The sequence below is a fragment of the Akebia trifoliata genome, chromosome 5, assembly GCF_017979445.1.
Source record: "Akebia trifoliata isolate Shusen 1 chromosome 5, ASM1797944v1, whole genome shotgun sequence".
In the NCBI taxonomy this organism is placed as follows: Eukaryota; Viridiplantae; Streptophyta; class Magnoliopsida; order Ranunculales; family Lardizabalaceae; genus Akebia; species Akebia trifoliata.
Genome location: NC_141379.1, coordinates 21,222,890 through 21,248,569, shown reverse-complemented (window position 1 = coordinate 21,248,569; position 25,680 = coordinate 21,222,890). Strand labels below are relative to the sequence as shown.

The window sequence follows — 25,680 nt, the reverse complement described above, 5'->3', positions numbered from 1 at the left end:
AACATGGGACAATTTTGAAATTTTAAAATATCATAAAAGAGATCTAGGGGTAGAGTTGGAATTATAAAATATTTTATAAGGGTTTCTCTCCTCCTCTCTTCACTTTTAGAGAGAAAGAAATCTTACATTATTTTCTCTCATCTTCTCTTCAATTATTTTCTCATCTCTCCCCACTTAACAATTCAAACAAGAGAATTGGAGAGAAACTCATTTCTCTTGTCTTTTCTCCATTTCTCTCAATCCAAGAAATAGCACAATAGGGTTCATTATTAGAAATTTTAATGTAAAAAAAAATGGTCGCGTGTCATGCATAGCGAGAGCTTCATCAAAACTTTGATGTGGACAGTCGCTTCAAAGTTTTTTCCGTGGTTTCACTTTTTGAGTTTTCTTGTCAAAGGGTGCTCCTGTTGTATAATTTCTAATTTCTTCCTCCATCCTCTCTCACCTTGCATCTTCTCTCTCACAACGCCATGGGAGATAGCCAGTATTCATTTTCTCTCACAACTTTCAGGTACGTGTATACACACCGTATCCATACAGTATTTTTTCTTATATATATATGTACGGATGACGATCTTCTTCTTTATCGAATGAAACAGTCCATCTGGGAAGCTTGTTCAGATCGAACATGCTCTAATGGCCGTTGGATCTGGCCAGACATCTTTGGGAATTAAAGGTACTTCAACTATTTGTTTTACTTGTTGTATCCTTTATTACATTTGTCCCTAATTTGAGCGTTTTTTGAGATCTATTTTATAATAAGTGATTTGCCCTAAGTATGATTTTTTATTTTTATTTTTATTTTTATATATATATATATATATATATATATATATATATATAAAATCTGGTGCTGCATTTTCTTTAATGTAGAAGTAGTCCGCATCCTTGTCAAACTTGATCAGTACATTTAGTTGGTACCACCACAAAGATTTTCTAGTATAAGAGTCAAACTTAATGGGATTATCTTGGTCATTCGACTACTCGGGCATGCTCTCTTGGATAGATCATAGATAGAAGTGATGAATACAGTTTCGCTTGCATGTGGTTAGCACTTAGCAGCATGGTTTTAAATCTCGTCCGAGACCGAGATGACTTGTCCGATACGGCTTGGTATCGTCCACCAATGAGACGGATGGACAAGTCAAATGTATCCGAGGAGATTTAAAATCAGGGTTCATTTGTCTCATTGTTGAACGAGACGACTCAAACATATCGGAAAACTTGTCTGAGACGACTCGGTCTTGTGCATGGACGAGACAAGACGAGACGTCAAAACGAGTTTTAAAACCATGCTTAGCAGCGAAGCGTGTGGGCCACTTCGAAAATTTAAGAAACCCTCTTTCGTATATGAATCTCAAGTAAAAGAAAAGTGGGAAAGTAGATAGGATGAATCGCTAGGGTATAATGGTACACACAACCAAGTTCTCTATGGTAAGAAATTCTTATTTGTTGCAAAATAACCAAATGTCTCTTTATTTCTCTACAACTACAAACTATCTTTTTGTAAAGATCCAACTAAAATTATTAAAGTACCCTTACCATTAAGTAGCATGAGATTTCAATTAATAATCTCATTGGAAATTGTGGCCAGTGTGTCTATCGTCCTTATTGGATGTGTATGGTGCATGCGTGCCATATCCGAAAAATTACAACAATTTAAATCCGATTGTTTTTACCAGCATTATAACCCAAAAAATGGTCTGCCTTAGATTTGTTTGATTAATCAAATGATCCTAATTAATGGGCGCCAAATACCAATTCGTGCATAGCGCGCAAAGTTTTAAAGGCCACTTTTTTGTTGATATTGAAACCACTTCTTTACACACGTTTTTCATTCACACATATTTTGAAGGAAATAGTCTATTCTAGTTAAGTAGATCATAATGCTTGCATGATCGTTTGTTTCTATTCCTTTGATGGGAAATTTTCATACTTTTCACAAAATATTTTATTTTTTCAGCCATCATTTTTATTATCTGTTCATAAATTCATTTAAATATTACTATTAGTATTTTTTTTCATATGTGTTCTTCGTGTTTGCTGCAGCTGCTAATGGTGTTGTTATTGCAACTGAGAAGAAGTTGCCATCAATCTTGGTTGATGAAACATCTGTGAGTAAATAGTCCATTCTATTGACAATTTGACATTTGGTTCAATTTTAGTTGTTTTGGCTTCTATCTCTAGCTGCAAAAATATTCACTATCCACATCATTTGTTTGGTGCTTACTATATCTTCCTCTCGGGAAACTTTCTTTTTCTTTTGACATGTGGCATCCTATTGTTTCATTATCGTCATCCGTGTTTTTGTTATCATAAATACCTTAACGCAAGTTCCCAATTATTTGGGTGGCTTGCATGAATCATCTCCATCCATTCTATCAATCCGGAGCAATAGAGTTCTAGTGAATTAACATTTTGTTCCTTGAGTGACTATCCATCATCTCTGCTTTCTCCAATGCACATATTGTTGCCTGATCCCGATCCCAACCGCACAAATCTTTATATGATTTTTTGTTAAATTAGACAGATTAGATACATATTGTTTGTGTATGTTAAAATAATGTTGGTTGGTGCATTTGAACAAACATTGGTTCCGCAGCCATGTTCTTTACTTGTTGACACTGTTCTGTATGAATGGGACTATTCTGGAGTCTAATGTTGTTCATGCTCATGGGTTATAAATCAGTTGATGGCATTACAGATGGACTCGTGAAGTTTAGGCTTATGAAAATTGCTTTAGTTGCACAACCCTGCAGTGTGCTTGCATGACAGTGTGTGTAGTTTGTACCATTTGATTAATGTTGTTTTACACCCTTTATTATCACATTCAATAATGAGTGTTGTTCATAGGCATGCTTGCTTGTTTTGATTATTCTTCATTCTTGTTTTTTAGTGTTTTTTTATTTTTGTTTTTATTTTTTATTTTTTTAATTTTTAATATTTGTTTTTATTTTTAATATAAATTTATAAGTAGAAAGGAGAAGAGAATGCACAACAAGCGCTCGAGATGACCAAACCGCAAGAACAAAAGCAACTAACCCTCACACAAAGACTCCCAATGAAAGACAAAATCCTTAAAAAGCCCCCCTTTAAATTCCATACAAAGCTTACACCAAAAGAAAATGAGGTCAAGAATCTCTAACAAAACATCTTGTTGTGAAGAGTCTGCATTTTTAAAGATTCTTCTATTCCTTTCAAACCACAACCCTCAAGAGATTGCAAAGGGAAGAAACCTCCATAAGATTCTCTTCCACCCAGGTAGATCCATGTGTGGACAGCTTTAATGAGAATATGCAATATTTTTAGACGAATTTGAGATGTTTCTGGTTGTTATCCCAAGCTTTTCCACTCAGGATGTATCATGTAGAGCTTTAAGCCCAATATTTGCCTCAAATCCATATCCTTAGTCCATTGACTCTTTAATGACCGACTTTGTACTCAAACCCGTTGTTCCCTTGACCTTTAATCTTGATCAGATGAAAAAGAATGCAATTTTGAGCAAGATGTAGAGTAGGGGACGAAAATGTCGGAATTTTTTTTATAGAACTCATGATTAAGTGAAATTGCGTGTCTTAATTTGTTGCGAAAAAGTCAATCAAGATGCAAAGTGCAGACCATATAAATTTGGAGGAGTATATGTAGGATTTAACATGGAGAAATATATTGGGACTGGTACATTGTAATGTCTTACCATGACAAAGTGTCACATAATTCTCAGAAAACACTGGTTAGAAAAATGAGTCATTTTAAGGAGTTTAGGGGTTTCTTTTTTCAAGATTTTCTGTTTAGATGGGAAAAATGTAATTAGGGAACAATCGTTGTCTGTTTTCTCTTTGAGGACTTCTTGTCCTCTTATAAATAATTTTTTACTTACCAAAAAAAAAAAAAACGAAAGAAAAAGAAAAATGAGTTGTCATCTATAATTGTAAATGCACATGCATATATTTTTGGAAGGATGCGCATAGCCACAAAATAAAAGGGTTTAGAAAAGCCTCCTACTACAAGGAAGCCATATGAACTTAAAGAATTAAGTGATGATTATGGATGGCAAATCTACTGATCCTTAGCCGAGCTACTACAACCAGAAAGAATGTTTGGAATGCCAATTTCTTGCTGCAGACAAATGTGGACACCACTCCAACTGTTAAAGCACGGGTACGCATAAAAAAGTGTAGAGAAAAATAGAAGAAAACATTGACTTGAATTCAAATTCCATGGTCTATGTCATACCAAAACAAGAAGAGGGAACAAATCTGAGATGGTGGGGTCTAGTTGTGCCACACTCCTTAGTGCACCCATGCAACACGTCAACAAATCTTTCAACAGTAAAGCTGTGCCTACAAGAGGGAGAAGAATTCTCTAGAGTTTTTATTTCTATTCTGAAATACTGTTTTTTTTCTAATTAGTAGGAAGCCTTTAAGCTAGAGATTTCTAAATTAAGGGTCTATATTGTTGTAAAGGGACTGAGAATTTTTGATAGGTAATGAAGTTTGTTTCTTTTGGAACCTTGTCTTCTCTCTTTTGCTGTATCTTTATTTTTTCTGACCGCCGTTAACCATCTAAACTTATACAAGATCAACCCTAAGTAAGTTGGCTGGAAAGGGTTGATCCTGCACAATGTCATATTTTATAAATACCCTTCTTGTTGATGGATTTTTCACCAGTCTCATTTTCATTTTCCCCCTTTTTGTGTACTTTAACATTCTTTTTTTCCTTCCTTTCTTATTTTGTTTATTGCCCTCTCCAATTTTTAGACATCTCTTGCATCTGTGCAGCATTTTGAGGTTTGATAAATTTTGCTATATTTGCATGACATCTTGTGTTGGAAGCCATTGTCACTTAAGATTTTCTTCTATTGCGTCAATTCAACAATGAGGGCTACATCATATTGGGATTTGTTTAATTGCAGGTTCAAAAGATTCAATCTTTGACGACAAATATTGGAGTCGTATACAGGTTCTTTTTCTGTGCCATTTGTTGCTAGTTCGAAATATCTTTTTTTAATTCTTAGTTATGCCCTAACTGCCATATTAGCAGATAACAACAAGATATGAGTTCTCAGTTTACTTCGTAATTGACCTGACAGCTGTTTTGTTTGATTAAAGAGTTGTTTTATTTACCTTTTAATCTAGTTATGAATGCTAATTTTTCCTGCAATATGTTTTTATGATGTGAATTCTTCGTTTCGTGGAGGTAATGTTATATGTATTTTACTTATTGGACGTAACTGCCACTGCCCTGATGCACGTTCTAATTTATAACTGAAGTGCTATATTTGGAGTTTTTTGCTTTGTACTTCGTGCTTGAGTGTTTTTTTTTTCAAATATCAGCATTTTGTGTTTGTATGCATTTAGGTGATGGTCAAAAAACTGAGTTTGATTGATATAAATGAAACTTTAAGATGCTTTGATGGTCTGATATTAGGAGAACTGTAAGGTTTGAAAATACTTACACATGGGTGGTTAAAATATATGAAAGAATAAAACAAAGATTTGGGTCTTGTTCCTCCATTCCACTCTATCCAAAGCCAAGTCTTCCATTGTTGAGAGTGAGTTCATATCTGTTTTTCACTGTTTCCATCTGCATTCTTTTGGGTGTTCCTCTCACTCTCTTAGGACCTTCAACTTTGCTATTTCTTTTATCAGGGATTGTAATTGGCCTTCATTGAATATGCCCAAACCATCTCAACCAACGTTCTCTTAGTTTATCGCTTATTGGAACTATTGCTAGATTTTCCTGAATGCTTTCCATTTATAATTTTTTCTTTCCTAGTTTTTCCACTCATCCATCTCAACATCCTCATCACTGCTAACCTCAGTTTATTAATATGATGCTTCTTGATTGCCCAACATTCAGCTTCATAAAGTATAGCTGGTCTTACTATTGTCTTACAAAATTTTCTTTTTAGTTTGATTGATATACTTCTGTTACGTAGAACTCCAGAAGTGCACCTCTACTTGTTTTTTTGATAGGAGTAAAAAGTTATATTGATAAAAAGGACGACAAAAAAGGCGACCAAGATCACTTATTAAAAAAAAAGTGACCACGATAGCTGCCAAACAAAGCAAGCAAGAGAGAAAGAAAAGCAAAGAAAAGAAAATTTAAGGCCCTTAGCCAAGACAAACGAGATTCCACTTAAAGTGTAGTCTTCAAAGAAACTCCTTTAAATTCTTCAAACTGCTTGCTCGAAGAAAATAAAAAGCTCAAAATGGACAAGATGACCTTACGAACATAGTGGTCTATCCCTTAAAAAATTATATTATTCCACTCCTGCCAAATACCCCAACATACGGAAAATGGGGTTAAAGATCAAATGATCTTTTTCTTGAGAGGAAAGCCATAGATCACCTAGCTTTGGAAAAGAACTAAGAGAGAAGTACACCTATACTTTAACCATCCAAGTTTGATTCCATGGATAACATCTTCCTCAATCTCTCCATCCTTACATATAATAGACCCATGAAAAGTCCTGCTACATATTTTCCTTCATTTAAATGGAATTTGTTATGTAATTTGAGTGAAACATGCACTCCTTACTGTTCTCTTTCAAATTTGTCAATTTAGACCAGATCTCTATTCCAACCTACATTTTTTTTGATACATGGGTATCCAGACTTAGTCCGACTAATCCCATGGACATGGCTGTCACCACTTCAAGCACATGCTGACCTTTTACAGCACCAGGGTGGTGGCCAACAAGGGGTGGGGTGATTTGAACTCAGGACCTCTGCTTCCTGAGGCATGGTCCTAGGCATCTCACCAACCCTTTGTTGGTTCCAACCTACATTTCCTTCCACCCTCTCTCTTTCTTCTTTTGTGATGTTCTCCGCTATTGAGTGAATACCATGTTCACCATTCTATTGTCCACATCCAATGCATGTGGGTGTTAGAAGAATGAATACCCATAAAAAAATAGTATCTAGTGAGGGGATCACTTTCCTACCAATATTATGTAAATGCTAGGTTTGTTTGAATTTGAGCTCTCAACTCCTTTCTTTTCATCCTTTTTTTTTTTTTGGGGGGGGGGGGGGGGGTCTATCAAAACAATAAACAATGAGGAGATGGACAATAGTTGTTTGATATTTCTCTACACCTATCAAAAAAAGAAACAAATAATTCTCTTCGATGGAGGAGATGGACAATAGTTGTTTCCCATTACGATATTTAATTTTTTTTAACAACTATGTTGCCAGGATAAACACACGTTTGCCAGCAAATAGTAGTCAAATATCTCTTTTTGAGAATATAAGTAAAACGAGTATGCTTTGATGCTCTCTTTTTGCCATGTGATGGGGGTTTCTTGGCTTGAAATTTGCCACATGGAAGGGGGTCCCTCAGCTGCCACCTGGGAAAATCCATTTTGCAGAGAAGGAAGTCTGCTGTGTCAAACCTGGAATTCCCGTTCCCTTATATAATATTAATTCATACAGTTAACCGTATGACTAGTATTCATATACAGTTATACACATGAAACTACACAAATAATGTACAAATGGAAGAACTCGAAAAGGTGCAAGCAGCTATTATTCCTGCCTGTGCTATAAACATTGTATGCCTCCCGGGGATGCAACAACTATTTGGTGGGTCTCACGTAGTAAGTATTCTAGTTTGAAAATTGATCAAATTACATGGATATAATGATCCGATCTATAGAACTTTTGGACCATTAATGTGTTTTTTCTGACTTGCCTGAAGGCTACAATGGATCAAATGGTTAGGATCATTTGGACTGGTCAATTTTTGTTGACATGGGTCTCCTATCACATACCTCTGCGAGTATTTCTCATGTATGGCAGAACGGACGACAACTTCACTGCCCCATCCTGATATTGTGTATTGTCTCTTTTAAAGTGGAGTGTCCTTGTCACATGAGGAATGTGGGGTTAGGCAAGGTGCTGCTTAGTGGGAAACTGTGTCTCATAAACACTGGTTTGTATGTTTGGCACAGTGTATGTTGCATTTTATGTATTTGATACCTTGATTTCTGGCCCCATTACAAAAAAGCATCAATCAGTTTTCAATTAATAAGTCTTTATTGCATTTTCTCATACCGTTTGATATTGCCATTTTGTGTGCGTCATACTCCATGGTGATGCACAGCTGGTACCATTTTTTTATAAGCAAGCTGTTATACATCATCACAAACTCAACTTCTATCGCATTTTGCATATTGTTTATTTTGAAGGCAATTGTTGTTTCCCTTGTTGATTTCTTTTTCTTAGTTATATGCCAATCTATTAATTAAAAGTTTCCATAACCTTTTTCTTCTGCAGTGGGATGGGTCCTGATTCTCGAGTTTTGGTTCGAAAAAGTAGGAAGCAAGCGCAACAGTACTATCGCTTATACAAAGTACCATTTGGTCCCCTATACATGTTTTCCATTCACATTAGTGAGAGTTTTTTGGTTGAGTTGGTTATTATGTTAATTTTTGTTTTTCATTCTAACTTCCAAGTTTTGGAATCTAGATTCAAAGGAGGCGTTTTGCTTAATCTTCAAACATATTTGCTCCATTATTCTGATGATTCTCTGGAAATGTAAGAATTTAGAAGGTTTTAAAATTCTTTTCATGGCTTTTGTTGGAGAAGTCTGGGATATTTTATTTTTATTTTTTTAAAATAAAAATAAATATTATTAAGATTGAGAATTTAGTTCGTTATTATTTAAATCAAACATTAAAACACATGAAAATCTATCACATTTTGGGATTTATTGTGAGAAACAAAAATATTCAATTTTGTAGGAGGTTTGTAATTATAAATTTGTTCTGAATATATAAAGGTGTTATTGAATGGTATTAACCTTAGACTAATTATAGGGGTTTCAAAATTGATTTGGCTTCCCAACTTGTTTTTATCGGTATTTGGTTTCCCTGCTTTTTCATTATGTAAGTTGACGTAATACTTCTATCTTTTCCTGATTGAGCTTTGAAGCTTCATGGGAATTGGAAGTAGATTCCTTTAGTTATTTCCTGGCTATTTGAAAGTGATAAGTCCATTGTGTCATGGCTGCTTCAACTTCGTATTTTTTGTAGAGCTGAATGATGTTATCGTCCAAAAATGGTTTCCATAGGCAATTCTAATTTCCGGGGAACTCTCTTCCTAGTTCATCTTTCCTCTTCGTCATTCTTAGAGTGTCAGAATTTTCTAAGGTCTCCCTTGATTGATGATTGGAGGCCATAAGAAAACATGGATGCTGCTTCGTATACCGCTTTAGAAGGATCTATATAAATTCACGTGGGTCACTTCTGATTTAAAATGGTATTTTGTAGAGAACTGCAAATTCTCATCCTCATAATTTCTTGGATCATGTTTTGGGGCAGATGGACTTAGTTTTAGTTTTAGTTGGATGTAACACGCTTTCCTTGCATATGGCTTGCATGCTTTGTTCGTACTTCTACAGAATTCCCAACTTACCCACCACAAAAAGAGATCAAAAAAAGAGTTTCCCTTTTAACATCATATGTGATTTTATCAGTTATAACTTATATGTGTGTCACAGAAATTCTAACTTGTATGGCCTTTGTGATTACAGGAACCAATCCCTGTTACACAGCTTGTCAGGGAAACTGCGGCTGTTATGCAAGAGTTCACTCAATCTGGGTAATAAGCTCATTTCATACTAATTTCTTTTGGCGATCATGTGGTCTTAAAATATTCTATTAAAATGTATTATACAACTAACACTTGGTCCTGAAATTTCATATGGGAATTGGGAACTATGATTAGACTATTGAAAAAGCTATTTTTAATTCTAAATTACAAAATCATCTATAGTTTTTTTCCCCTTTCTTTTGCAGAATTTTAGAACAATTTTTTGAGTGACAACTACTTCTACTCTGAACTTTTGCCTTCCCTAGTTTTTCCTTAAACTGAATTGCTAACTATGGGCATGACTTAAGGGCTTTAGAACAAATTTTTGTGCGACAACTACTTCTACTCAGAACTTTTGCCTTCCCTAGTTTTTCCTTACACTGAATTGCTATCCATGGGCATGACTTAAAGGGTTAAGGAAGTGTTTTCTAACTTAAAAAACTTGAGTAAGAAAAAAAAATGCTAGAAGAATTTGCGAAGTGAGACTCTAGTACTGGCTTTGTGGTCTTTAAGAACTAGAATTGAAACATGTGACCCAGTTTAGTCAACATAGATGTGGAGTCATGAGTCTTAGTTGAGTTGTGAGTATAAACCATGATTTTTGAACTTCGGAAATATCTTCCTGGCAGAGCCTTACTCTTGAAAATATTACTTCTTTTTTTTGGGCAGTGGAGTGAGGCCTTTTGGAGTTTCTCTGCTGGTTGCTGGGTTTGATGACAATGGTCCGCAACTGTATCAGGTACCACCTCGAAATTCTGTTCTCTCTCTTTATATATATAGATAGATAGGTGGTGTTCGGCAGCCAACGTTAGGGAGCCAACACATTTGTCCTATATGGCTTAATAGGTTTTGGGTTGAGCTGATTTTTTGTTGCCCTAGAGATCATCCTCACAAAAAATCAGCCCAATCTGAAACTTCTAAATCCATCAAAAGTGCTTTACAAATTATTGGTAAAATTGACGGTTCACAATTCTAAACCACTTTTGATGGGGTTCAGATTGGGCTGATTTTTTGTGAGGATGATCTCCTCATCATAGAGATCATCCTTACAAAAACCAGTCCAATTCGAAACTTTTAAGTCTTATATGACAAATACGTTGGTTCCCTAATGCTAGCTGCCGACCCTTACCCTATATATATATCCAATGTGGTTAAATAGCATTTGTGACCTGCATATGTCATTTTGCACATCGCATATGCGGTGGCATATACACACAAAAAGAAAAAAGAAAAAAAAGAGAGGAAGAAATGTTTAAATCTTGATTCTTGAGCAGTGTTTTAAAGTACCTAAGGCGTACTTGAGGCGTTTTGGGTTCTTGAGGCAAGGCGTAAGCCTCAAGGCGCATTGAGGTGTAAGCCTCAATTAATTTAAAAAAAATATATTAATAAATTCAGAAGAAAAATATAAAAACAAGTAAACTACCTTCAAGCATCAAATAAAAATTAAACATTAAAAATGTAGGGTAGTAGCAATGTAATATAGACTCAAACACATCAAGAAGAGAGAAATTTGAGTTTTTGAATAGAATAAGTAAAAAAGTTCAAGAATGTACATAGAAAATTCACATATCTCAAAACCTTAGAAAATCCTTGATTTCTTGGTTCTATTTTATCACAATCTTTGTAAGAAAGTTGTAGCAACTGACGGATTTGAATTCGGATGAGTGTTGGAGCCTTTAGGAAGAAATCTTGGTATAGGGAGATTTTATGATTTCAAGGAGAGATTTTGAGATATCTTTTGATAATCTAAGTTTAGAAGACAAAAAACACTTATATTTAGAACGGTTATGTACATAAGAGACATTGGGGGGGGGGGGGGGGGGTATTTTTGTAAAATAAAGAGTTTTTGATTTGTTTGACCCACGATATTGGGTTTTGCCGAACCTATTGAGGCGTGATGCATGAGGCGTAAACCTTACTAATGTTTGATGAGGCTTAAGCCTCATGCCTTGAGACGTAGGTTTTTTAAACACTATTTTTGAGTAGCTTTCTTTTTCTTTAAAGTATTGAGAGTGAGAGAGTGACTTGAGTTGAGACTTGAACTTTGAGAGCCATAGTGTAGAGTAGAGATTAAAGACTATTTATAATTATGTGAAAATGTAATGAGATTTAAGAGTTGGAGGTTTTTGAGAGTAAGAATGAGATTAAAAGGTAGAATAGTTGTTGTAAAAGGAGTATGGGGGGCAGAAGTGAGATATTTATAAGAGAAAAATGAGTTTAAGCTTAAAAAAAAAAGAAAATCTATGTCCAACGGTGATGTAGGGTAGAACACACAAACTTAGAATTTATGTTAAAAATCTGGTTCTAGGGTGAAATTTTAAGAACTAAGAGTAATGAAGAATCTCTATGTCGAGCAAAATAGACTAGAAACTTCAATCTAGGTTTGAGATTGATAGAAATCAATCACAAACACTAAAATTAATAACTAATATCGGGTTCTTATGCTCAAAATAAAAAAAAACAAGGAAAGGGAAGAAGTCTCTTATTTTTTCTTGTATTAGTCAATCTTAAAAAAAACTAACTCTCTGAATTTGTTTATTGGAGTTCCTTATATAGATAACTCCTTCATAACAACTTAGAAACCTTTTAAAATACTAAAAAGTAACTTCTTAATCTATCTGTAACATATTACTAACCTTTTAAATTTAGACATCTAAAAGGACTTCTAATATAACCTAAAGAATAAAAATGAATTTTAAACATAAAACAAATTAGAAACTATCTAGGAAAAGAAAATTTCTAAAATTCAAATAAAAAATAACTAGGACTACTTAAAAATAGAAACTCAATAAAAGAAAAAGTCCTAAGAGAAGTTGGACTAGGTCTTGTCGACCAGTCAAAGATTGGATTGAGTTGACACAGTCAAACTGACTTGACTCGCTCAAACATATTTGACTCAGTCAATGTTGCTGATTTCTTTCTTCGACACTTCTTAACTCGATCATAGGCATTGAGATAAATGTTAGCAAGCCTGTCTACATCAAACGGTCATATTTCTGACCGTTGGACAATATGCCATCATGTACTACCAAAAAAGAAAATCTATGTCCAATGGTCATATTGAGCAATGGCATATTTTGGGTGTATGTGATCACATTTGATGTAAATCAGGGGTAAGTAGTAACTTAAAATAGGGTTGCTGATTGAACGAAACAACAAAAAAGTAAAGTTCTTTCGCCCTAAGATGCCGAATAAGAGTGTCGGACTCACCACAACTGGTAACCAACCTTGAGAACCTTCTAATCTTTGCTGGAATGAAAGAAAGACAAGTCTTTGCCTGCGAATCGCAGCTGCAAAGTGATAGGAGGTTTTGAGCTTCAAGCATCAATGAATAACCCTTCCAATCTTCAAGCCCTAGCTGGGAACTTCTTCATCTCTCCAGAAAAACAAAAAAGGACCCCTCACATAAAGACTTTCATCCTTTAAATATACTTTGGAAACCCTATCTACAAGAAACCCCAAAATTCCTAAGTACCCCCAAACATCCTAAAACTACTAATATGACCCTCACTCATGAAAAATGACCAAAAAGACCCCTGTCACATATTCTTGACAGAACATACAAAAGAAAACAACCAAAAGCATAGGAAAGTTGAACGCCCAAACGGGTTTTTATTTTTATTTTTTATGATTAAACCCAAATGGGTTTTCAGCCCAACAAGTTTCTTTTTTTGCATCATTCTCCTCCCCTTAAAAAGGGACGCGCCTCTGTGCGAGTCATCGCTTTGAGAGCTTGACATATTTCAGCATCAATCCCCATGAACTCCTTTTCATCTATCCATGAGTTCTCCGAATCAGGTTGTCCAACTGATTTGACTAGATATTGGTTATATGTACGGGTTCTAGTTTTGATTTCCCGTACTTGGATCACCTTTTTGATCTTCTCTTTTGCTTTACTGGGAATTTGCTCATGCAATTCCTCTCCAAGAGATCTTGTTTCAGGCCCAATATTACCATGATAACTACCGAGATCAGTTACATTAAATATAGATGATATGTCAAGATTTCTAGGTAGTTCAACATCATACGCATTCACCCTGAACTTGCGGACTATTTTGCATGGACCTATTTTCTTGCTCTTCAACTTGTGGTAAGTACCTGTGGGAAATCGTTCCTTTCGAAGAAATACTATGACTCAATCCCCAATCTGATATTCTTTGCGTCTCCTATGTCTATCACTTGCTTCCTTGTATCGTTGGTTCATCTTTAGCAACTTTGATGAACCTAATCTTGGATATCCTTAAGATTTTCAGCATAAGCAATGGCATCATCACTAACGCACGCGGCTGATTTAAGACATCAAAGAGGTCAACAACTTGATTTGGACACCGTCCATACACAATATTGATAGGGCTCTTCCTTGTGGACCTGTTTACTGAACTGTTATAAGCGAACTCTGCTTGTGCTAAAGTCAAATCCCATTGTCGGATATTGTCCTTTGCAAGGCATCACGTCAGGTTTCCCAAACTTCGATTAACTACCTCTGTTTTCTCATCGGTTTGAGGGTGATAACCTCTACTGTATCGTAATTTTGTGACTGAAATCTTCCACAAAGTCCTCCATAAATGACTAAAGAACTTTGTTTCTCTATCAGATATGATAGTCTTTGGAATACCATGAAGTCTCACCCCTTCTTGGAAGAATAGATTTTCCATGTGCGTAGCATCTAAGGTCTTCTTACATGCAATAAAATGTGCCATTTTGGAAAAACAATCGACAACGATAAATATTGAATCCATACCTCTTGCTGTCCATGTTAAACCCAAGAAGCATTTCATACTATTGTCAATCCAAGGAGTTGTAGAGACTGGTAAGGAGTGTATAAACCAGTGTTTTTGTCACGCCCCGAAATCCCAACACGAATCCCTATGATTCATCGGTTAGAATCTCGAGGTGTGAGGTAATCAATCACACAATCTGACAGAACATTCATAAATAATAATACTTATGAAAAGAAAATATACGCAGCGGAATAAACATTTAACTAACATCTATACGAGAGTCTAGAGTAAACAGAAGAAATCGACAAACACTGATATAAGTCAAGATCTTTAATCTCATAATTCATCAGGTTACAAAAATTTCTAAACTACCATGTTTCTTATCTACAACCAAAAATCGCTAAGATCCTCTACTAGTCCTCAAAGACATGGCGGCGGCAAGACATCAATCTGATCCTCCTCAAGGACCTCCTCAAAAGACTCCTCAAAGAACGGTTCTTCAAAAGTTGAATAATCTGAAAGGGGAAGGATAGGGTGAGTAACAGGGGAATGTTACTCAGCAGGATGAACGCCGTTCTAACAACGAGTCATACATGCACGAGTAATCAGTTGAACAGTTAAATAATGTAAGTTTTTCATAATGTAACATACGATAAATGTCTAAGCATATTCAATAAACAGTTAAATAATTTCAACCTATCATTTCTATCATTTAAAGTAGCATATGCATCTTTTAAATGAAAACATCTATCAATCATTACAAAATAAGAAAAAGATACATAATAAGAACACGGCGGTGTAATCGATAAGAGAGCAGAGGAACACGCCGATATAACCGCCTCGGCTATGGCAATACGATATTCCAAACTTAACCTCCGATGTGGAATCCCATCGTTATAATCTGATTTTGTGGCCGGTCTAGCATACCACGGTTGGATGACCATTTATCCGGCTCAGACTGGCCGTTGACCAAGAACCCAATACTGAGTTCAACTAACGGTGAGGTCGACCGTTTGACGACTACAGACTAAAAGTGATCACTAACTAGCCCAGGAGACCCCTCACGTCGAAGCCTATCAAGAGGCAATGCATGTGAACCCCGCCTAGCTCTACACTATACAGAGACCGCCTTTACACACAACGTTTCCCAGGAAATAAGTAAGAGAAATTCCTGGATTTCATAAGCTGTAATATGCTCTAAGGTATCCCACACTACCGAAGAGCATATGACATCTAGTGTTATCCTAGATTGACTCGCCTCTTCCGGATACATAGCAACGCGTCACTCTTTATGGGTTTTCTACAAATCTTTACTGGTAAACAAAATAATTTATTTTGTATATAATATATCATTTCTTTTAATCGAAAATACAAACAAAATCTGGTAGTGCCCTCCAGTGACAGTTATCTGTCATATCCATCCATCAACCATCTCATCCCTCTATCTATCTATCACGTTTTACGTGGCATGGCCACTACGTAGAACTGGAGGCACTGTCCCATCAATCAGTCGAGAACATACGTTCTCTCTATCCATCCATCGATTAAATCGATCAATCTATCATCTAATTTCCTACATATCTATCAAAGTAATTTTACTTTTAAAGAAATTCGAAATCCATAGAGCATCAACCAATTCCATTCGATGGTTTTGGTTGAGTAGAAAGACTCGAAAACGAAGATAAAACCATAAGACATAAAAGCTGGAAATCTATGTAAATTTAACTAAGTGTTGAAAAATAATTTTTTTCAAAGTCGAAATTGAAAATGAACTATTTATTTATTTATTAAAGAACTTAAAGTAATACGTAATTGTTTTTAATGAAATAAATGTAGGAAATGGGTATACATACTATATGGAAGCAACACAAAACAAATTAGAATCAAACTCAACATTCAGATACTTTTCCGAATTGCTGATTTTTCGTCGAAACTCGACCAAAATCGATCCAAATATCATATTAACTATAAAATGATTATATTACATCAAATGAACTAAAACCAATCATAAATAAGCATGCAAACATGATTCAAATTGTTCAAATATGTATAAACTTAATGAAACAATCGATTTATCAATAATCATATGGATTTTCTATGAAATTATCGCATAACTAGAAGGTAGAAGGGAAGGCAACCTACCTCAAGCTAATTTCAACGGTTGAACGAACTTTAAAATCGCCTCCGGCCAATCTCTAAAATTTTCTTCCGGCGAAAATCGGATTTCTTTGCGTCCACGCGTAACCCTCGGCGAGAGGAACAACTTTCCTTCTTGCGCCTAAGCTCGGATCGTTCTCGTTTAGTGTAGATCTGAGTTTCAAATATTGAAGGAAAATGGTTGAGATTTGTTTGGAGAGGAGAAAAGAAAAATCTGATTTTTCTAATAGAATTTAGATATTTATATCACTTAAGTTGGGACATACTTGGCATTTTGAGAATTGTTTTTCCCGAATGCCGAATTGGACAAACTTATACTCTATTTTGGGTGATTTTTCGATACGAATCTAATAGTATGATCGGTTTCCTCAAATTACGTCTCTAAGGTGTCGTTTACCTATTGGGAAAATATCAAATGCGAAACTCGAGGATTTGATAACTTTTAAATCAATGCACGGATCTAAAATTCTTTCCTCGAGATACATTTTAGGATTTCAGGTCATTACAGTTTTGCTGCTGTCCCTTTGAAATTTGGCATGTGTGGCACCTGTCAACATGTCTGGAGACATCCTGACACAATGAGGGCCAAAAATACCGTTCTGCAACCAAGTTTAAAGTCTTGCTCCTACCAAAGTGACCTCCCGAACCACCTCCATGCAATTTAGCAACCAAGAACTCTCTCAATGAACCTTCCGGTATGCACAATGTGGTGTACCTTATGAACAAGTAAAATACTTTATTGTCTCTAGCTTGATGTCCTTCAAAAATGGCTTGGAAATAAGGATCATCTTTGTATTGTTCTTTAATCACCTCCAATCCAACAATACTTGTAGCCACGGTCTTCAACAAATGAACCCTTCTACTTAGAGCATCAGCTACTTTGTTTTGCAAACCAGCCTTGTACTGCAACATGAAGGTGTATTCTTGTAAAAATGCCACCCATTTTGCAAGTCTTCTTCTTAACTTCTTTTGGGAGTTGAGGATCCGTAAGGCTTCATGATCTGAGTGCAGGATAAATTCTCTTTGAATCAAGTAATGCCTCCCAAACTTCAAAGCTTGGACTATGGCGTAAAACTTGATGTCATAAGTAGAATGGTTTTGCCGGGCACCATTAAGTTTCTCACTGAAATAGGCAATTGGTCTCCGTCCTTGGCTCAACACAGCCCCAATACCCACTTTTGATGCATCACAATCCACCTCGGACACTTTTTCAAAATCGGGCTGAGCTAGAACTGGTGCTTCTGTCATCCTCTCCTTAATTTCCTGAAAACTCTCTTCAGCCTGAGAATTCCAGCTATAACTTCCACCCTTAAGACATTCTGTAATAGCTGCCATTATGGTGCTAAAGTTCTTGATGTACCTTCTATAAAATGTTGCTAGCCCATGGAAGCTTCTAATTTCAGTTATAGTTTTCGGTGTGGGCCAACTTGTGATGGTTTGGACCTTTGACTGATCAACCTCCACACCTTTAAATGAAATCACAAATCCCAAAAACCCCAGTTTATCAACCATGAAGGAACATTTCTTGAGGTTGGCATGGAGCAGATTATGTCTTAAAAGCTACAGAATAGCCTTCAAATGTTCAACATGGCTCTTGTGGTCTATGTTGTAAATTAGTATGTCATCGAAGTAAACAACCACAAACTTTCCGATGTATGGCTTAAGCACCTGGTTCATGAACCACATGAAGGTGCTGAGGGGATTGGAGAGGCCAAATGGCATAACCATTCATTCATAAAGGCCTTCTCTAGTTTTTAATGCCGTCTTCCACTCATCTCCCGCACGGAGCCTTATTTGATGATACCCCCTCATCAAATCTATCGTGGAGAAAACTTGAGAACCAGATAACATATCAAGCATATCATCCAGCCTTGGTATCAGAAACTTGTACTTGATAGTTATCTTGTTAATAGCTGTACTATCCACGCACATCCTCCATGACCCATCCTTCTTTGGTGTAAGTACAGCGGGTACATCACATGGACTTAAACTTTCCCAAATAAAGCCCTTCTTTAGAAGTTCGGTAATCTGCCATTGAAGTTCTTCATGCTCTTTTGGTAGGATAGTTCCCAGCACCAAGTCAATGTGGTTTTGACTTTTTCTCATTGGAGGCAACCCATTGGGTAAGTCTTCAGTCACAACATCCTTGACCTCATCTAGTAATTCTCTTACGCTATCGGGCATTAGTTGTGGACTGATTTCTTCTTTCCCAACCAGCACATATACTATTCCTCTCTCTTTGTTTTCTTCAACAAAATCTTTCAAATTCAAGAATATAGAACTACCATTTTCTTTCTTTACCATGTTATCATCTTTCTTCAGTTTTAAAACAAACTTCTTACCATTAAAGAAGAAAGAGTAGGTGTTCTTGTTGCCTCGATGTTCTGTTTTTTGGTCATACTGCCAAGGACGACCTAATAGGATGTGGCATGCATCCATTGGGAAAACATCACACCACACTGATTCTTTAAACAAGTCCCCAATTGAGAAGTTAACAAGACATTTAGATGAGACAGTTACCTCATTGCCTTTGTTGAACCAAAGGATTCGATAAGGTCGGGGATGCTTCACTGTTTTGAGCTTCAACTTATCTACCATTTCCTGAGCGACTAGATTTTCGCTACTTCCACTATCAAAAATCAAGTTGCAAAGTTTTCCCTTAGCTGTACAACGAGTACGGAAGATGTTTTTATGCAACCAATCATCTTTTGTTTCAGCTGGTAGTGAAAGCATGGATAGTCGGATGACTAGTGCTTCACCAACTACATCACCATCAAGAACTTCTTCTTCAACTCCATTAGACTTGTGGATTGTCTTGTACTGGTTTTCATCTTCTATGTTTGCAAAGTCTTAATCGAGTTCATCTTCTTGGTCATTTACAACTTTTTGGACATTCATTTGATCTATGTCCAATTTCTGAACACCAATAGCATTTGATGACCCCCTGTCCTTGAAAATTTCCCCGCCCTTGACCACCTCTTCCATTATTAGGATTTGGTTGGTTGTTGGGACATGTAGGAGTTGTTGTTCGCCCCTTTTGCTTGATGTTTCCATGACTAGAGGTTGCGACACCACGGCGATCTATCCCAACCCTTTTAGGAGCACTACAAGTGAACTTAGCTTCCACTTTCAGCGCAAGCTGATATGCATCACTTACTTTGTAAAGGCAGTGCAATCCTATCTCATCTTGTATTGGTAACCTCAGGCCATTAACATATCGGCTGACTCTTTGGGCTTCACTCTCATCTAGGCTACTACTTAACGGAAGCTTATGGAACTCTTGGGTATATTCTTTCACTGTTTTCTCATGTTGTTGCAGATTTTGTACCTTTTGGTATAAAATTTGCTCATAATCTCGGGGAAGAAATTGAGCTTTCAACTTTTCTTTCATTTTGTCCCATCTTCTTAGCTTCCCTTTCGCTTTATTTCACGATCATGTTGGTAATGCTTCCACCATGTAGATGCTGGTCCTCTTAGCTTTGCTCCTACAAGTTTCACTTTTCTCTCTTCTGGAACTTCTTTCCAATCAAAGAAGCTTTCTATGCTGTCCAACCAGTCCAAAAGTCTTCCATTTCACCATCAAATTCTGAAATCTGAACTTGCACACCATACACTTTGGTATTTTGTAAAGCATGTACAATGCAATCTTCCACCTCTGTGGTCTTTCATTGCGTAGGCCTATTAGAACTTCCATTCTTCCCTTCAAACAAGGGATTAACATCATTTGCTACTTCCTCCACATGAGCAGAATCTCTATCCGTATCATTATGCCGGTCAGTAGCATTTGCACACATAACCACCTGTGTGAGTTGCTGGACTTGTTGCCGCAAGTTCCCTAAACATTCCATATGTCATTACATTTGTTTGGAAGACCCTGTCTAACTTGTAATGGGTACAGCCGTATAGGTACCCTTGTGATATCCTTTCCAGTTGCTGACCATTTTCAACTTGACCTTCAAAACCTTGCCTTATGTAACTCAGACAATTTATTCAAGTAGAATATCTAAAAATCATGGTTATCTAAAATATATTACCTAAAATAGGTGGTCAAGAAGACCTACTTACAAGACTGCCCAACTAAAAGATGGAAACAAACAAAAAACAAGAAAAAAGCCAAAAACTACTAACTCTAGCCTCTGTAGAAACGAATCCCACTTAAAAATGAAATCATCCAAAAATAACTCCCTGAACTACTCAACTTGCTTGCACCAAAAGAACAACCACTTCATAATGCTGAGAATCATGCATTAGTAATCCTGTTCTTTCCCAACAAAGGTCCGTCAATTGTGTTCCTTTCATTATCCCCAACAAATGGAAAAAAGGAGCCAAAAACCAAAAAATCCCTTTCCTCCCAAGAAAAAACACTGCTGCCATCTTCGGAAAAGGGGAACACGTGGATCTCGGGAAAGCAAAACTAATTTGGAATAGACCAATGAAATGAGACCAAATGGCATACACAAAATGATGATGAATTAGAAGGTGATTGACTGACTCATCACTACTTTTGCACATGTAACAAAAGTTGACCAAATGATTCCCTTAGAAGGTGATCAAGTTTTTTCTTTTGTCAATTGATGACTTATATTTGATGGTGCCCAATTCTTTTGATTGTTGTATTTTGTGCAATACTACAGCCACATCCCAAATCATCTGAATCGATATATGTTGTGCTGTTAGAATTAAATTCATTCATAAAGCTTAACGTATTTATATTATTTATTGTTTATATTTATCACATTCAAATTTTGTTCGTATATACTTTTTAAACATATTAAAGATGGCCTAGAAAATTGTGTCATGTAGTGAATCGAACACTTCTTTTACATCTTTACCGGCTTCCTTGGGACTTGTTATGTTCATTGCATAATATTAGGGCATCAGTAATCACTTACATTTGCTTGCTGTAATCAGTTGTATCAACTTTCTTTATTATCAAGTGTTTTCTGTTTTTCATTTTTTCCATAGGTGGACCCATCAGGTTCGTACTTCTCATGGAAAGCTTCGGCAATGGGAAAAAATGTCTCTAATGCAAAGACATTTCTTGAGAAGAGGTACTTAATTGAGTTTTTTTCTGGGATCCCTCACCGCCCTTCTCCCAAATCCCCACCCAAAAAAAAAGAGAGTTTATAGTTCTTTAGGGCACATTCTACACACTAAGGAACAACTGTTTTCTTGTTTTGGATTTGTAAAATCTGATAGGAAGTAATGTTATCAATTGCAAGGTTCACCTTGGAACTTCTTGAAATGAGTAGCAAACTATTATTATTGGGTGGTGTATTTTGGCATGCTTAACATTCTTTGTTATATTATACCTGCTTCTCTTCATTCTCTACAAGTATATTATCAATGCACCAATTTATCTGTGATTCCATCTTGCTACATTACTGGAAAGTTGAGATTTTATGTTGCAATCCTTGGCACTAAATTATTTCAGCATACTGAAGGGGAGTACTGGTATAGTGATATGGCGGCTACTTTTAACAAATGTAATGCGATTCCAGGCTAGAGGGAAAAAGTGACCATTGAAAAGGAAAATGCTGGCTGAAGAGAAGTGTGGGGCAGGGTTTGGTTCACTGGTATCCACTCATCGAATAATATGTGGAGGGTCTCTACATGTGCTGCCCCTTCCAAATACCTTGTCTTTCAGGAAGTTAGCCAATTTCTTATAGTAAAGGTTGGACTGGTTCACTCACATCCAATGTGATGCTACTCAAAGTCTGGCAATTGCCTAAATGATGGCTACATTTTTATTAATATGGGTGGAACTAGTTAAAATGCTCATGAGGGATTCTTTTTGGGTTTTCATTTGGAATTGATGCCCAAACCATCAGCTCACATTTGTTTTTTTGGTGTGATTGATGTTTTGCATGGAAAGAGGATTACAACTCCCATCTTCGTCTGAAATTCATGTTATATTCTGTTGAGGTTTTTTTTCTTTGATTTGACATGAACCCGGGATATGTGCTGAAATGTCTTGCTCTTTGATTGTTTATCAAAAGATTGATGACTGTCTTTGTTGATATAGGGAAAACCTTCTTGTTTTGGTGTCAATGCCTGATGATAAGATCTAAAACTGCTAACTAACATGGAAGGGCTATTAGTCTTGTGCCTAAAATTGGCCATACAACATTTATATATCTGTGGAGTTTGTCGAATTAGCCAAAATGGTTACGTTGAAATTTATACTTTTCTTATTGTGCTACACAGTTATTAATATCTTTATGTGTATGTACTAATCCAAAAGCTGAAAGAAGTTCAGCTTATCTCACATCGCTTGTTTGATAGATTCTATCGTTCACCATCGTTTGTCCTTGATTTTTCTGCAATGGCTTCTGTTGAATTGTTTCTTTTGCTTACTATTTTGTTTCTTCAATTTGTCGCCTTCTACATGTTCATCACTTTGGAGCAAAATTAATTAATTTTCCCTTGATATGGTAGGTACACTGATGATATGGAGCTTGATGATGCTGTTCACACTGCCATTTTAACACTAAAAGAAGGGTATTTTGCTCTTAAATCCTGTTTTAATAATTTATCTTTTTCTTAATTATATATTCTTTTTCCTGATTTTGCTGCTCTTTTCAATATCCATAAAAAAAATAAGTAGAAAAAGGACTGCCTTCTGCCTAACCAACTGATCTATCTCAAGTATTCCTCTTGTTGGATATCTACTCAATCCTCTCTCTATACTTATCTGACTTATTGTTACATATTTGTAGGTTTGAAGGACAAATTTCAAGCAAAAACATTGAGATCGGGATAATTAGCACTGACAGGAAATTCAGGCAAGTTCTTTTGGTCTTATGTACATTCATTTGTTGGAAGACTGCACTCTGGAACAAGAATGTAAGTGGTAATTCCACAGATCTGGAATCAACACCTTGACCCTATGTTGGAGTACACAGTTGGCCAGTCAAGAATGAACCCAGTTTGTAGCGGTAGACAGAGATAAGGGTACTTGAAGGTTGAAGTCATGAGTAGGATAAAGAAAGATGTTGAAGTTGGTAGATTTTGGATACAGGTTGAAGATGAGGTTTTTGGTCCATTAGAAATTTTAGCGTGATATCTCAAATATTATTAATGTAGAGGGGGATGTAAAAAAATATGATAAAACTTTAAAACTATGAAGTTCAAATCCTTTCACGAACCAATATCGAACCGTACCGTGAACTGGTTCGGTTCCTTAACAGTGAATTCGGTAACCCTGCCTTGACCTTCACCCATGGTTTACCAACCCCGGCCCCCATTTTGATGAAACCAGAGAAGGGCCTCTGTTGTATAGAGAGGACCTCACCATTTAAGAAGTAACCATATGAACGATGGAACTGACTATTTATTTATAATCTGCATGGCTTCAGACTTGGTACAACCCAAAGTCATCATTCCCGTTCCAAAAAGTTATTCCTATTTCCAAGGGTAAAAAAAAAAGGGGCTGGACTTCAAATGAGGCTAAAATCCTGGGACTACTGATAAGTTATGATGTGCTTGTTGTTTTGCAGAGTATTGACCCCAGCTGAAGTTGATGATTATTTGGCTGAAGTGGAGTAGATGGTTTTCTTTAAATGGATCTTATCTTGGAATTGTTTCCATTGGTCCTCCTATTGGGCTGTTTTAAACACAAGTGCAAATGCAGAACTAATTTTGTTTTAATCTTTATGAATATGAAGTTTTTGATTTCTGCTTATGTTCTTCGTTTTTTGTTTGTTGGTTTTCATGTTATGTGAAGTAATTTTTTTTTTTCATGAGTATATGTTATGTTAACTAATGTTTTAAGATCTTGAGGCATAAGTAAGGTGCCTGACTAACCCACATATATATGTGGGTCAGTTTCGGCAGCCAAAGTTAGCGAGGCAACATGTTTGTTCTATATGGCATAGAAGTTTCGGATGGCTGATTTTTGTGAGGATCTCTATGGTGAGAAGATCGTCCTAAAAAAATCAGTCCAATCTGAAACTTCTAACCCCATCAAAATTTTTATCAAAAATTTGTAAACCACTTTTGATGGACTTAAAAGTTTCAGATTGGTCTGATTTTTTGTGAGGATGATCTCCTCACCATAGAGATGAGGTGACCATCCTCAAAAAAAAAAAAAAAAAAAAAAAATCAGCTCAAGATCTGATCGTGTAAATACGAAATCTAATTGTTAAGATTTTATCTTTGATTAAAGTATCATCAAGATATATATTGTTGAGATACACATAAAATCTCCATTGTGTTGCATGCCTTTTTCCCAAGTATTGAGAGACCTCTCTGAATAAAATTACAATTTCCTTAACATGTGGTCGATAAAATGCCAAATTCAAAAAGGTCTTGCAAGTTGCAACACATTTGAAAATGGTTTGTGGATTTTTTGAAGTGTATGTTAACCTTTTGTGTAGGTCTGTTTTCATTTTGATGATGTAGGTTGACTACAATCGTTATGTTGAATAACCGCATAAAGCGTTTTATTTTTATTTAATTTATTATATAAATTAAATAAAGATTAAATCATTCCACTAGATTTCAAATTGATTTTTTTTTTTTTTTTTGGGTAATTTAGGTAAGTCAATTGTGAAAATGCTTTTGTAGAATGCTCAGTATCCGTATATTGTCATGATCATGTAAATTTTAACAAAACAAAATAATAGTATGGTGCGCTCCAATGACTAATTTGTAAAGGATTTATGAACACGTAACATGAACATATCTATCTCTAACTGTTTAAAAGGTTAACACATAGTGTTAGCAAAATCATACTAAAAAAGGGTTGACAAAATTTGTGATTTTTGAATTTTCTATTGACAAAAGTTTTAATTGTTTGATCAGATTCGTTTTTAAATATTCTACCATTTATTACAAAGCTCCAAATTGATGTCCTATTGTAATATGATAGGGGAAAGAAGAAAAATATTAGTAACATATTAGAAATAAATAAAATATCTGTAATTATTTGGGAAATTTCTCCACATTGATGCAATTTTTAATTAAGTGTCTCTAACTATGTAAGTTTGGTAATTAATGGTGGCATTAATAAATTGCCTTTGAATATTAACATTTAGAGGTGGTTTGGCTTTGAACGTTGTTAAAATTGTCGATAAAAGCCTACATTTTTAGAGAGGATGATGGATAGGTTAATTTGAAATGTCATGACCAACAACCAGGTGAGTAATGGTCTACAATTCACAAAAGTGTTATAATGTATACCGAAAATAATGCTAAAGAAATTATTA

At 35.7% G+C, this 25,680-nt stretch overlaps 1 protein-coding gene across 1 annotated transcript; it reads left to right on the top strand.

Annotated features, from left to right (window-relative positions):
* The first annotated feature begins 217 nt into the window (after positions 1-217).
* On the top strand, positions 218-24,232 carry LOC147401638 (proteasome subunit alpha type-2). Its single transcript, XM_086442983.1, has 11 exons — positions 218-511; positions 600-676; positions 2,050-2,114; positions 4,913-4,959; positions 8,277-8,352; positions 9,535-9,602; positions 10,263-10,332; positions 21,437-21,522; positions 22,910-22,972; positions 23,191-23,256; positions 23,971-24,232. The coding sequence occupies exons 1-11, from the start codon at positions 471-473 to the stop codon at positions 24,017-24,019; spliced, it is 708 nt and encodes a 235-aa protein (XP_086299109.1). The 5' UTR covers positions 218-470; the 3' UTR covers positions 24,020-24,232.
* Positions 24,233-25,680: the final 1,448 nt, after the last annotated feature.